Source organism: Phyllostomus hastatus, unplaced genomic scaffold (genome assembly GCF_019186645.2).
Source record: "Phyllostomus hastatus isolate PE091 unplaced genomic scaffold, TTU_PhHast_1.1 phas_contig_17, whole genome shotgun sequence".
NCBI lineage: Eukaryota > Metazoa > Chordata > Mammalia > Chiroptera > Phyllostomidae > Phyllostomus > Phyllostomus hastatus.
In genome coordinates, this window is record NW_025333664.1 from 19,300,641 (window position 1) to 19,315,198 (window position 14,558).

The 14,558-nt window shown below is 33.7% G+C and overlaps 1 protein-coding gene across 8 annotated transcripts in view; it reads right to left on the bottom strand.

Annotated features, from left to right (window-relative positions):
• The window catches only part of ITCH (itchy E3 ubiquitin protein ligase), a 137,101-nt gene that overhangs the window by 53,644 nt on the left and 68,899 nt on the right, over positions 1-14,558 (bottom strand). For all 8 annotated transcript variants that reach the window (XM_045832879.1, XM_045832877.1, XM_045832880.1 and 5 more), the window contains 3 exons: positions 11,096-11,237; positions 7,624-7,748; positions 5,440-5,577 (listed from right to left, as the gene is read on the bottom strand). In XM_045832879.1, coding sequence (XP_045688835.1) covers positions 5,440-5,577; positions 7,624-7,748; positions 11,096-11,237 — 405 coding nt within the window. The remainder of the gene's footprint in view (positions 1-5,439; positions 5,578-7,623; positions 7,749-11,095; positions 11,238-14,558) is intronic.

Sequence of the window (14,558 nt, forward strand, 5' to 3'; positions counted from 1 at the left end):
GAATCAATACCAGAACAGGACCAGGATGCACTAAGCAAATGTGAAAGAAAGGGATGCTCTGAGTCTAAGAGCTAATATCAGTTCTGAGATGGATCAGAAAGAAGAGCTTGGGTTAGCAGCAAAGTGAGGGGGCTGTCCCACAGACAGTCACACTAGGCTAGGGATCCTGGAAAGGAATTCAAGTTTTCCCAGATAGGTGGCAATCCCTGGCACTAGCAGATGCAAAATAAATGTTCTCTGGAGCAAAGAATCCCCTGTTTAGGCCCTTAAGATTCCTACAGACTAAGATCAAATAAAAAGTTGCAATCAAAGAGCAACAAACACATAAGAAAACCTCAATAAAGAAGAGACATATAACATTTACATCTCCAAAGATTTCTAATACTGTAATTTTCAAATAGAGAATGTAAAAAAAACTACATAGCAAAAGAAAATTATGAAGAAACAAGAAACTGTCAAAAACAAGCATCAGCAAATTCACTCTGAGGTATATACCCAAGAGAAATGAAAACATGTACAAAGAAAGTTGTATACAAATGATTACGGCAGAATCATTTATAAGTCCTTAGTAACCAAAAAGTAGAAATGAGACAAATGTCCACCAGTGGATGAATAAATAAATAAATTGTGGCATACACACACATTCGGGAATATTATTCAGCTACAAAAAGAAAGTATACTGATATATGTGCTGATTTGGATAAAAACATTAAGCTAAATAAAAGAATCCATATACAAAAGGTCAGATACTGTATGACTCCTCATTTATGATATATCCAGAATAGGCAAATCCACATAGAAAAAAGCAGATTAAAGATTACCAGGTGATGGGGGAGAGGAGGTAATGGGGAGTAGTTTTTTTTCCCCTGGGGTGATGGAAAAGTTTTGAAATTAGAGAGAGGTGGTAAATACATATTACTGTTAATACACTAAATGCCACTGAACTTTACACATTATAAGGCTGATTGTATGCTATACAAATTTCACCTTAATTAAAAGAATCACAACAAAAAAAGCATATTTGAAGAAACAATGCTATAAAACTGAAAATGCACATATCATCATATTCCAACAATTTCACTCCCAAATATATATCCTACATAGTATACTCCTGAACCTGTGTATCGGGAGACATATAAATATATAATATAAATGCAAAAATGTCCAATATATCACTATATATTTATAAGGCAAAAAAACGACAAACAATCCAAATGTCCTTTGACATAAAAAATGGGTAACTATTGCATATTCACCCAACAGATTAGTATACAGCAGTGAAAATAAATTAGTTATATATACAGTAACATGGTTAAATCATAAAAAGCAACATCAATATTTTTTTGTGAGGGAATCGAGAGATTCCATTCTTTTTTAAAAATTAATTAATTTATTTATTTAGAGAGGGAAGGGAGGGAGAAAGAGAGAGAAACATCAATGAGCGGTTGCTGGGGGCTGTGGCCTACAACCCAGGCATGTGCCCTGACTGGGAATCGAACCTGCGATGCTTTGGTTCGCAGCCCACGCTCAATCCACTGAGCTATGCCAGCCAGGGCTACATCAACATTTTCATAGAACTCAAGAAATACACTGTTGAGGGTGACATATGTAATTAAAAAAATTTTAAAACAAGAAAATGATAAATTCAAAATTCAGAATAGTGATTATCTTAGGGGAAATAAAGGAATGATATAGGGAAGAAATTACAGATGGACATAATAACACTGTTAATGTTCTAATTCTTAAGGTATGTGGTAGTTCATGGCGGTCATTTTATTACGCTGGTTTATATTTTACACATATTAAATGTGAAAATATCTGCTATGTTTTAAATATGAGTATAAATCAAAGCCCTTTCTAAATTGCAAAAATGAATGAACACAGTATTGTTAAAACTACCAATGACCTTATTATAGCTTTAATACTTGGATTTTTAAAGTAGCACTGATAAAGTAAGGTAGAAATATAAAAGTGTGGAAAGGACAGTTTATTGGCTTTTGGGGGAAGGTAAGTTAGTTAATATTATGGGCATACATGAAAATGTTTAAATGTAAGTCAAATTTTTAAAATACCAGTATAGCAAAGTTTCTGTCTATGAAACAATTAGTTGGGGTCCTGGCCTGGTAGCTTAGTTGGTTAGAGTGTCTTCTCGATACACCAAGGTTTTGGGTTTGATCTCTGGTCACGGCACAGACAAGAATCAACCAATGAATGCATAAATAAGTGGAACAAAAAAACTGATGTCTATCTGTCTTTTAAATCAATAAAAACAATTTGTTGGTACCCAGATTCAGTTGAAATCTGGTAATTTCAAGTAATATTTGGTAAATCAAAAAATTTAGGCTTATTTCTTAGATTTTAGTATACTGGTAAAGAATATTATAGATATATTCACACTGAAAATGGCTACTGAGCCTAAAATTAATGCAAGAAAGTCCAATGCAAGAAAGAATAAAATAAAGTCAAAATGAAATGGAACATATATAATAAAACCAGGGGTCACATATGCCAAGACAGTCCTAAATTAATTTTAGATACATTTCTAGAGTATACATGGTATAGAATATAGATCTTCACAAGAATAAGCTCCTATTTTATAATAATAAATTTAACAGTAAAATTTCTCTTTAGGAAAAATAATGTCTTTGACAACAATAATTTTCGGTGTTTCTTGTTAGATGTCCTATTTGGAAAGACAGGTATTAAACTAACACTCCACTACCACCCACCCAAGAACTAAAAACAAATGAATGGGAAGTTGTAGACAGGAACTGCTCACTCAGTTTGCTGAGTTAATTTACTGATATATCTAAGGGATACAGCAATAAGTCTACCAACTAGCAAATTAAATAAAGGCTTCTTCCCAGAGACTTACAAAAGCAGATTAATTCTGCACTTAAGTAGAGGAAAACATCTGAGCAAATTATGTAGTTACTTTCTAAATCAGTGAAATAAGAAAGAGCATCAAAACATTACAACTGAGACTCTCAGCTGGATGTTAAACTTATTCCCTGAGTGAGGGTTGGGGTAGGGAAAGTGAGAACATGGGAGTGCTCTGGTTTTAAATAAAGTTGGAAGAAAAGTAGGAAGAACAAACAAAAATGCTGAGTAAATTTTGTTTCACTTGGAAAAGGTTTAGTTATATAACTGTCATCTTTAGAAAATTTATCCACCGAAAAGAATGAACCCAAAACTCATAAGTACCAAAAGACATAATGTCTCTCTCATTGGGAAAATCCAATGTTCACAGTATATCCAAATATAATTGCAAGCTATATTACTTGGTTATTTTTTATACCAAAATTCAGACAATGATTCTTTTTATAAATATTACCTAATTAACCAAAAATACCAAAGTCTACAAGAACAGATTTTATTATAAGAACCCTCCTATCTATGTGTTCTTCCACAGACTTCTGACTGAATATGTTCAGGGGGAAAAAAATCTAAAAACCTATAACATTATAAAAATATGAGAATACAAAAGTTACGCCTCTACCCATACCCCCCGCCCCAGTTCTAGTCCCATCAAACAATGCCCAGGTAGCAGAAATTCAATTTTAGTGCTAAACTCTACTTTTCATTTCTGGCTTGCAGTTCAAGTTACAGAAATGGAACCAATTAAAGGAAAATGCAAGTGCAGTTCCCACCACACTGCTTGTAGGCTGAACTGAGTTTTGTTTGCTCACAACCAACTCATGATGTAATTTAAAGTTGCTAGATTTTAAGTGTGTACTGGAAAGGAAAGGAAATATAATGCCTTACAAGATTGTGATGGTTAAGTGAGTATGTGTGTAAACACACCCAACATTGTACCTGGCACATGGTAAGCATTCAAAAAAACAAACAAAAAAAACCTAGCTATTTTATCTGGCAACCCTAACCCTAAAATCCACTGTGACTTCCCAGTTAAAACCATTTTACTTCAAGGAATCATGTTAAATTCTGCCAATTATTTTCCTCCTTGAGCAGAAAACGGATGGCACAGAAATGTCCACTTCTGTAGAAAATAAACAATAAAGTCTTAAATATAAATAAGCAGCTTAGATTCTACTCTGAAATGTGAACACTGACATACCTTATTTTTGTTAACTATTAATATTCTGAACTAATGATAGTTTCAAATTTGTAGGAGATAAAACTTAGGAAGCTGTAAAAACTGAGGTTTAGAGCAGTTTAACAATGTAACTTAACCTATATATTCTAGAACTCCACTTTAAAGAAAAATGTAACTATTACAGAGTTCCCATAAATTGCTGCCAATTAAAATGAACATATCAACTGTGAAGCAGTATGACCATTTCAGAAACTTCACTTTCATTTACCCAAAAGAACCAATCTGGAAGATACACCAGGACCATCTGGAAGATCCTGCTATTAAAAAAGGTCATGAGTTAAAGAAGTAGGAAGTCTTCCAAAGTAGAAACAGAAGAATAAGAGCACCCAACAATCACAAAATGTTTCATAATGCAGTTTCTAAGTAAACAAAAAGATCTTTGTCAGACTAATCAAGGAAACCATTAGTCTGTTCTCTGTGTTGCAGCCTATAAAATCTGTTTCAAGGAAAAATACTGTTAGCACAAGAAAAGTGATGGAAATATCTAAAGAGAATCCACTGGAAAGTAGTTTTATTAAGCATGCTAGCTCAGCAGGCACAACTTGGGTGCCATCGAACTTCTTTCAATTTATAGTTCACGTTCATTCCCTTTAACAAATACTAGTAAATCATAAATTGTAAGATATATCAACATACATATAATGAATTGGTTTTGTCATTATTATAACACGAAGATATCTCTGTAAATTTAACCTACAGAAATAGAAGACAAGTGGCAAATAAATTTAAGCTTGTTTTGGTTGTCTGGTACAAAGAAGAATTTTTCAGTTAAATTTAAACTCAACCACACACTGCTACAGACAAAAAACTATGTCTGCCATATGCCACATTAACTGCTATTGTTGGCCTAGAGAATAAATACTTAATAAATCAATTTATTACCCACAGGGCCAATTGTAGTTCAACTTTTATTCGGGTAACCTTTCAACTTATAGAAAAATGTTTTATTCGTAGAAACAAAGCACTAAAAGTAGAATGTTTAAAATTATCAGTATCTCTTTTTAAAAAGGAAATTTCTTTAATGTGAAGAGTAAAAATTATATATAGCATACTAGAGTGGCAAAAAGAATCATTAAAGATCCTATACAAAAAATAATTACTTACATCCTGGCTCTTGTGGCTCAGTGGACTGAGCGCCCACCTCTGAACCAAAAGGTCACCAGTTCGATTCCAAGTCAGAGCACGTGCCTAGATTATAGGCCAGGTCCCCAACTGGGGACATGTGAGGGGTAACTGATTGATATTTTCCTGTCTCTCTCTCCCCTTCCCCTCTCTCTAAAAATAAATAAAATCTTTTCTTTTTTAAAAAGATAATTACTTACTTTCTGAACATGCAGTTTCACCATTGGTAACAACTTCAGACTCTAATTGCAGCCCATCAAGACACACTGACAAGTCTCCTATTGTTTCTGTTGGCTCTCTGTCACCTATAAGCTGTAAAGTCACAACTACTTCCTCAACTGGAAGAGAATAAATTACAGGACAAATGGTCACTTTATTTTCTTTAAATCATCTTAACTGTTAAAAAACTAATGTCAGAAAAATATCTACATAATGGTCACTTTTACTTTCCTTTAAAGTCATCATAACTGTTAAAAAACAATGTGAGAAAAAAATACATTTGTCTTAATATTCTTCACCCAAGGTTTCAGGATTTATGCCAATTAAACATTTTAGAAATAGAACAGAATTTGCTGATGTTTAATATTCATAATGCTAAATAAATAGCTCAATCATCTCATTTATTATGCAAGGGGGGACCAAAAAAACCTGAAATTTATTTATAAAAAATCGTGTTTTTATTCTTATATGCTTCAACTTCAGTCATCCTCAAACTACTCTCCATTTGATGCCATACACCTATCGAGATGTTTTTTCCACTGCTCAAAACAGTTTTTGCATTTGTCAGTTTTGAGGCCTTTTAGTGTTTTGCTGTTTCTTTTTGTTTCACCTCCTCTACATGGGCAAAATGTTTCCCACTGAGGACTTTCTTCATTCAGGCAAAAACAAAAACAAAAACAAAAACAAACAAACAAAAAAACCCCACATCACCAGGGACAAGATGGGTAAATCACTCACCATGAAAGAATCTTCAGGGGAAAAAAAAAAATCACTGAAGCCAAAAGCAGCCTCTCACAATAATGTCAGCTAACATACTGATACAGATGGGTTCCTAGAACACTCACCTACTGGGAAAAGCCTGTACTACAAGGAGCCTGCCCTCCAGAAGATAATTCTGGATTTTGGGGGGGAATTGCCCCTTGTCCACATTCCATCCTTGTATAAAATGAGCCAGCAGAACAATCAAGATTATTCAGCAATGGGCCTGAATAATACTGACTAAAATGTATCACTTAACCACAGATTAGCCCTGGGTGGTGTAGCTCAGTGGATTGAGTGCAGGCCGGCGAACTCAAAGGTTGCTGGTTTGATTCCCAGTCAGGGCACATGCCTAGGTTGCAGGCCAGGTCCCCAGTTGGGAGTGTGAGAGAGGCTAGTGATCAATGTATTTCTTGCACATTGCTGTTTCTTTCCCTCTTTTTCTGCCTCCCTTTCCTTCCCTCTAAAAGTATATAAATATAATCTTAAAAACAAAAACAAAAAAACCCACAATCAATTATATCTCTTAAGTTCTAAATGAGAAATAAAATTCTTACAATGTTTTAGATAGTCAAGGGATTGAAAATATATTTTAAAAATCATGACATATTAATCATACCGTATTTTCAGACCATAAGATGCATCTAGGTTTTAGAGGAGGAAAACAGGAAAAAATTTTTGAAGCAAAAAATGTGGTAAAATATTTAATAACATAAATAACATAATATTTCACCAATGTCAATGTAAACAGAACTCAATGGCAGTATTAACAACCATTATTCCTCCCAAATTGGGGGGATGCATCTTATAGTCCCCAAAATACGGTAATATATTAATCAAAACAAGTATGTTTCCAGTTTTTATATATCTCTGTATTTATATACACACATACAAAGTGGGGCAAAAGTAGGTTTCCAGTTGTAAGCACATGAAACAGTTTATTCTTGTATTATTTAACATTTTATTATTTTCCATTATGAATAACTGTAAATCTACTTTCCCTCACCATGCATAAATTTTAAAAAATCTAAAATGAGGAAATTTTTGAAATGAGCATTTGGAAAAGGAAATCTGCCAACATATTAATTATATTTGTCTCACTTAAGTGGAATTTTTTTCCTTCATCTTTGCTCTCTACCTTATAGTTTTCCATAATTGAGTTATGTAGTACTTGAATGAATATCTATTTACTAGGTAAATATTTCTTTAAAATACTGGATCCAAAATGAATGGTCAAACCAGAGTTACCCAGAATGCTTTAAATAGTTCAAGATTCTTCTCCCTATTAATATATAACCAAGTAAACTTAAAAACAATTAGTGAACATAATTATTCTGTATGTTTGGCATATGAATTTCTTACAGGGGGAAAAAAAACTGAGCACAATTTCTATTTTACATACATACGTTTCATATTGTTGGACTTTAATGTTTCATAGATATCTAATGCAGCAGTTCCCAACAAAACATCAGATTTCAGTGTCTGGTGACTCCATACACGAAAATGTAATTTACTCATTGGGGTGACGATACTAAAAATGAAGAAAGGTGAAAAATTGTTTTCATTAAGTATCACAATGGGATGCTATGTAAACTACAATTAAGTTTTAATGTCTAAAATCTTACTGCTCCCCTCATAGTTTACTGTTCAACCAATATTGCCTATATTCTACAATCTTATGAAAAACATCTGAATGTTACATGCTGGCATGATCATTGAACTACAGGGGCAACTTCACCCATGTATCATCAACAAAAGCGAAACTGCTCATCATGCTACAAACAGTTGGAAAACTATATAGTGGTATAAAAAAGTGAATTTATAAATTAAATCCTTATTTTATCTAAGGTAGTATGCTAAACTTGAGGTTACTTCATTTAATTTTCAAACCAACCCTAGGAGATGGAACTTGGCACCCCAATCTTCAGATAAAAAAACTGATACTCAAACCGGTTAAGCAAATTGCCCAACATCACAGTTAGTGGCAGACTATAATCTAAACAAAGGCCTATCATTAAATTATATTAAAATGTTAGTCAGCTACACAATGATGATTTGAGGATTATATTGTGAAACCTCAAGTTTCACACTACTAGAGGCAAAGTGTCTAGGACAAATGTCATATATTGATTAACTCATACCATGCTAAATGCCAATAAAGAATGCTATCTGTAATGGTAATTTCCAAAGCAAACTTTGGGAAATTTGTATTAGCAATAAATTGTATTCAAACTATTTTAGAGTCATCAATTAGAAAAACAGGAACACCATATAATCTACTATAGTCATATGGTTCAGTGCTATAAAGGCAAATTCTTGAAATCTTTCAATTGCTCTATACCTCATTCTCTCTAAAATGTGATCGAATTTGGGGGGACAAATAAATACCTTCCTCTTTGTAAGTCTGCCTATCCTGTAACTCCATCATCATATTTCCACCATCATTTTAATAACAGGTATTTTAAACAAACTAAAAAATTTTTACTTTAACTTTGCCTCTCTTTTTTTGGTGGTGGTTGGGGGAGTACAATGTATTCATTCTCTTCAAATTTCTTAAATGTTACTTTCAGAAGAACATAGTATATAGCAGGAAAACATTTCTCTATTAATCATCTGGGAAATCATACTGGAGATATAAAGAGGTAATAAATTTAATTTTACTTTAATTAGAGACAGGATCAAGTATACTATCACAGATGATCTTATGTAAATCATTTCAATTCAATTCTAGACAGAAATTTGTAAAGTCTGCTATATAGCAATGGAAGCTGTGTTAAAAATCACAGGCCAATCTGCTGCAAATTAAAAATTCAGGAGAAGAAAGTGAACTACATCTTCCCCCAAACATCTGGGCTCAATAACAGCACTACCTACCATATGGGGCTACAAGGAAAGTTTCTTTTTTCTTAACTTTTTAACCACTAAGGAGGAGTTCATGTCATTATCAGCTTAAGAGTCTCAAAGTGTGGATCTAGTGAGCACAGATAGCAGCTGACAGAAAGATGACTAGCATTCAGTCCATTATTCTGCTGAACATCTCTAGTCATTATGGAGGCTATGAAATTTTATAAATTTCATTTGATTTTTTAAATTTTTATTCATAATTGTTTAATTTAGATTCAATCTCTAATGAGCCATTAATTAAAAACAAAGCCTAAGAAAATTAATGTTGAAATGAATACAGATGAGCAACGTTAGAATACTTCTGCAAATAGGCCTCAAGATGATCTTCAGAGAATTCTTGAATTTCATTCATTTACTCAAAATAATCATGAAGTGCTCTGGCTGGTGTAGCTCAGTGGATTGAGCGTGGACTGCGAACCAAAGGGTCACCAGTTCGATTCCCTGTCAAGGCACACGCTTGGGTTGCAGGCCAGGTCCCCAGTGGGGCCCACATGAGAGGCAACCACACACTGATGTTTCTCTCCCTATCTCCCCTTCCCCCTCTATAAAATAAATAAAATATTTTTATTTATTTATCATTTATTTATTTATATTTATATTAACATTATATAATATGATATATTTATATTATACATTAATATTATATACACTATTCATATAATATTAATATATTAATATTTATTTAATATTTTTATTTATTTTATAAATAAAAGAGAGAGAGAGGGAATTGAACCTGCGATGCTTTGGTTCACAGCCCACGCTCAATCCACTGAGCTATGCCAGCTAGGGCAAAATAAATAAAATCTTAAAAAATATACATAAAAAAATCATCATGAAGTACATTAAGCTGCCTCAGGCCTTCAAAAATCCATGTGAAAGAATAATATAGGTATATCCAATTTCTTTTGTCATTTATTAGGAATAAATACTAATCACATAAACATATATCATGTGAAGAAAAGAGTTTATAATTTTAAATGTTTCATCTGACCATTTAGAAATAAAATTTTTTTTTTAGTCACTAGTTTATTTCTCTGAGGGAAAAAAAAAATACAAGAACTCCAAATGTTAGGTAATAAAAGCAATTTGTGTATATTTGATGTGACAATTAGTAACATTTGCACTACACTTTTGTATATATTTGGTCCCCAAACCAAAAATGCACTATTATTTTAAAATTCTTTTGTTAATAAATCATACTTTTCCTTTCATTTTAATAAAAATAGTTAAAATCAACCTGTAATTTCCTACAGTGAGTGCTCAATACCAACTTTTGGGGCTTTGTCAATGAGTGTTGAAACTGGTTCCTACTTCTATGAATTCATACTAGGGAGAACACCGATATATGCACACAGATATATGTTTTAACAGTGTCTAAAAGCACAACATTAGAAACTAGTTGATCAATAAGAACTAGTAAATTAAGTGACAGTCTATCCATATTAAGGAATATTATGTAGCTATATAAGAGAAATTAGACTGGTATATACTCAGATAACCATGTTATATATGCTAAGTGTAAAAACAGAGTTGCAGAATAAAATACATAGTGTAATTTATTTTTAAAGGAAGAAAATCCCTATGTAGTTTCTGTGTGGGCATTGTAATTAAGAAACAAAAACAAGAGACAAGTTATTTTTAAAAATTAAACTGAGTTACTCATAGCTCTCTATTTCCTAAGTTAAGGAAAGAGGTACTAAGAATGGTTCATGACCATGGGCTCACCCAGCTGCTGTTCAGGGGCAATAATGATACCATCATCAACTAAACTGGAGAAAGTAAAGAACAAGAGAGACTAGAAAAACAGAAATATCTGAAGAAAACAAAAAGGGGGCTAAAAAAAAGGAGTTCTAGGACAGGGGAAAAAGATGAGAGAGGAAAGAAGCAAAGAAAACAAGTGAGAAATTTTTCTCAAGCTACATTTTTGCTCACCTACTAAACAAAACATACTGTAGAAAATACTTTCAAACCTACACTGTAAGGGGTTGCTTCCATTTGGGACTGCTTGTATTGTTACATTTTTCTGTCTTCTTTGACTGTCCATCTACTGTGACTTCCACATAAGGACTTGGTCCAAACCAATTCTTTTTATTTTCTTTAAGTTTTGCTGAAATGACTAAAAGAAAAAGAAAAAGAAAAAGAAATAGTTCAATATTTGACAAGCTAGTTCATCTTCAAATCACTTTAATTTCATAAAGGTTATATAAAAAATTACTTTTACTCAGAGAAGCAGTTTTACTCTAAAATATTTATTAATTTTATTTACTCATGACCGTTGTGTTTCCTCCCAGCCTAGTAAATAAATATTGGACTTCCCCACCCCATCCTCCTAAATTCCCAACAGTATCATCAGTATAATTGCCCACTATCAGTATTACTTGTCCTAGAACTCCAAAGTCAATTAAAAAGTACATTAACAAATTTGGTCAACAAGTATTTAAACACCTACCATGTATCAGATATTGCTCTAAACTGTGGATAGAGCCATCTACAGTACAGAAAAGGCACTGGCTCTCAAGGAGATACAATCCTAGTTAGAGAAAAGTTCTTGTGATGAAGAACAGGCTAATGTGGCAGAATGACTTGACAGTAAGGAAGCCCTCTGAGGAAATACTTTTAAGCAACCATATAAATGACAAGCAGCACTAGTCATGTGAAGATTGGAGTTGGAAACAGACAAAGCTTGGCCTATCTGTGGAAAAATACAGCAACCAGGGAGGGATGGTAAATGAGGTGAGATTATGTTTAGCCAAGATAAGGAATTTGGATTTTATTCTAAGCACACTGGAAAGCCACTGGAGGAAGAGAGTTACAAATAAGATTACTTTTAGCATCCATATATCTCATATTATCTTAGCACAACCTTCCTACACTGTGCATTGGGAGATAATGACTCCTTAGCCTTTACCATTGAGTTAGTCACTTTTGCCATAAAACAGCCAGACAGGGTAGCTCAGTTGGTTAAGAGTGTTGTCCTGATACCAAGGTTGCAGGTTTGATCCCATCAGGGCACATATAAGAAGCAACCAATGAATGCATAAATAAGTGGAATAACAAATTGATGTTTCCCTCTCTCCTTCATCTCTCTATAAAATCAATCAATAAAAATTATTTTATTTACTTTTTAAATTTAATCTTTTATTTTTATTTAAAATTTTTTTTAATTTTCTTTTTTTTAAGATTTTATTTATTTACTTTCTGTAATACATCACATAAACAAAAGCAAAGACAAAAAACACATGATCATATCAATAGATGCAGAAAAAGCATTTGATAAGGTACAGCACCCATTTATGATAAAAACACTCAGCAAAGTGGGAACAGAGGGAGCATTCCTCAACATAATAAAGGCCATATATGAGAAACCTACAGCCAACATTATACTCAATGGGCAAAAATTAAAATCTTTTCCACTAAGAACAGGAACAAGACAAGGATGTGCACTTTCACCACTTCTATTCAATATAGTACTGGAAGTTTTAGCCACAGCAATCAGACAAGAAAAAGAAATAAAAGGAATCCAAATCGGAAAGGAGGAAACAAAACTGTCACTGTTTGCAGATGACATGACAGTGTACATAGAAAATCCTATAGACTCCACCAAAAAACTGCTTGACCTAATAAATGAATTTGGCAAAATAGCGGGATACAAAGTCAATATCCAGAAATCAAAGGCATTTCTGTACACCAACAATGAAACAGCAGAAACAGAAATCAAGAAAAAAATCGCATTTGAAATAGCAAAAAGAAAAATAAAACACCTAGGAACAAACCTAACCAAAGAGGTAAAAGACCTGTATTCAGAAAACTACATAACACTGAGGAGAGAAATCAAGGAAGACACAAACAAATGGAAACATACACCGTGTTCATGGATTGGAAGAATTAATATCATCGAAATGTCCATACTACCAAAAGCAATTTACACATTCAATGCAATACCTATTAAAGTACCAATGGCTTATTTCACAGACATAGAACAAACACTTCAGCAATTTATATGGAACCATAAACGACTCTGAATAGCTGCTGCAATTTTGAGAAAGAAGAGTAAAGTAGGAGGGATCACAATACCTGACACTAAACTATACTAAAAGGCCACTATAATCAAAACAGCCTGGTACTGGCATAAAAACAGGCACATGGACCAATGGAACAGAACAGAGAGCCCAGAAATAAACCCAAGTCTCTACGGTCAATTAATATTTGACAAAGGAAGCAGCAACATAGAATGGAATAAAAATAGCCTCTTCAACAAATGGTGTTGGGAGAACTGGACAGCTACGTGTAAAAAATTGAAACTCAAGCACCAACTTACACCTTATACAAAAATAAATTCAAGGTGGATAAAAGACTTAAATATAAACCGTGACACCATTAAAGTCCTAGAAGAGAACGTAAGCAGGAAAATCTCAGATATTTCACGCAGAAACTTTTTTACTGACATGTCTCTTAGAGCAAGGGACATAAAGGAAAGAATAAACAAATGGGACCTCATCAAAATAAAAAAGCTTTTGCACAGCTAAAGAAAACAGTATCAAAATAAAAAGAGAACCAACTGTATGGGAAAACATATTTGCCAATGATACCTCAGACAAGGGTTTAATCTCCAAAATATATAAAGAACTTACACGACTCCACTCTACGAAGACAAATAACCCATTTAAAAAATGGGCAAAGGACTTCAACAGACACTTCTCCAAGGAGGACATACAGAAAATCCAAAGACACATGAAACGATGTTCAATATCGCTAGCTATCAGAGAGATGCAGATTAAAACCACTTCACACCAGTCAGAATGGCCATCATAAACAAAGCAACAAACAACAAGTGTTGGAGAGGTTGTGGAGAAAAGGGGTCCCTAGTGCACTGTTGGTGGGACTGCAGACTGGTACAACCACTATGGAAAGCAGTATGGAACTTCCTCAGAAAACTTAAAATGGATCTGCCTTTTGACCCTGCAATTCCACTGCTGGGACTATATCCTAAGAACACTGAAACACCAATACAAAAGAACCTTTGCACCACGATGTTCATAGCAGCAGAATTTACAATAGCTAGGTGCTGGAAGCAACCTAGATGCCCATCAGTAAATGAATGGATCAAAAAACTATGGTACATTTACACAATGGAATTCTATGCAGCAGAAAGAAAGAAGGAGATCCTACCCTTTGCAACAGCATGGATGGAGCTGGAAAGCATTATGCTAAGCGAAACAAGCCAGGCAGTGAAAGACAAATACCACATGATATCACCTTTAACAGGAACCTAAACAACCAAACAAAGAAACAAGCAAAATATAACCAAAGACACTGAAATAGGGGACAGACTGACGTGACCAGAGGGGAGAGAAGAGGGAATTCCAGGGGGGAATGGGTAGGGTTTACAGGAACAAATTTGGAGGACACATGGAGAAAAACTAGGGGTGGGGGGTAA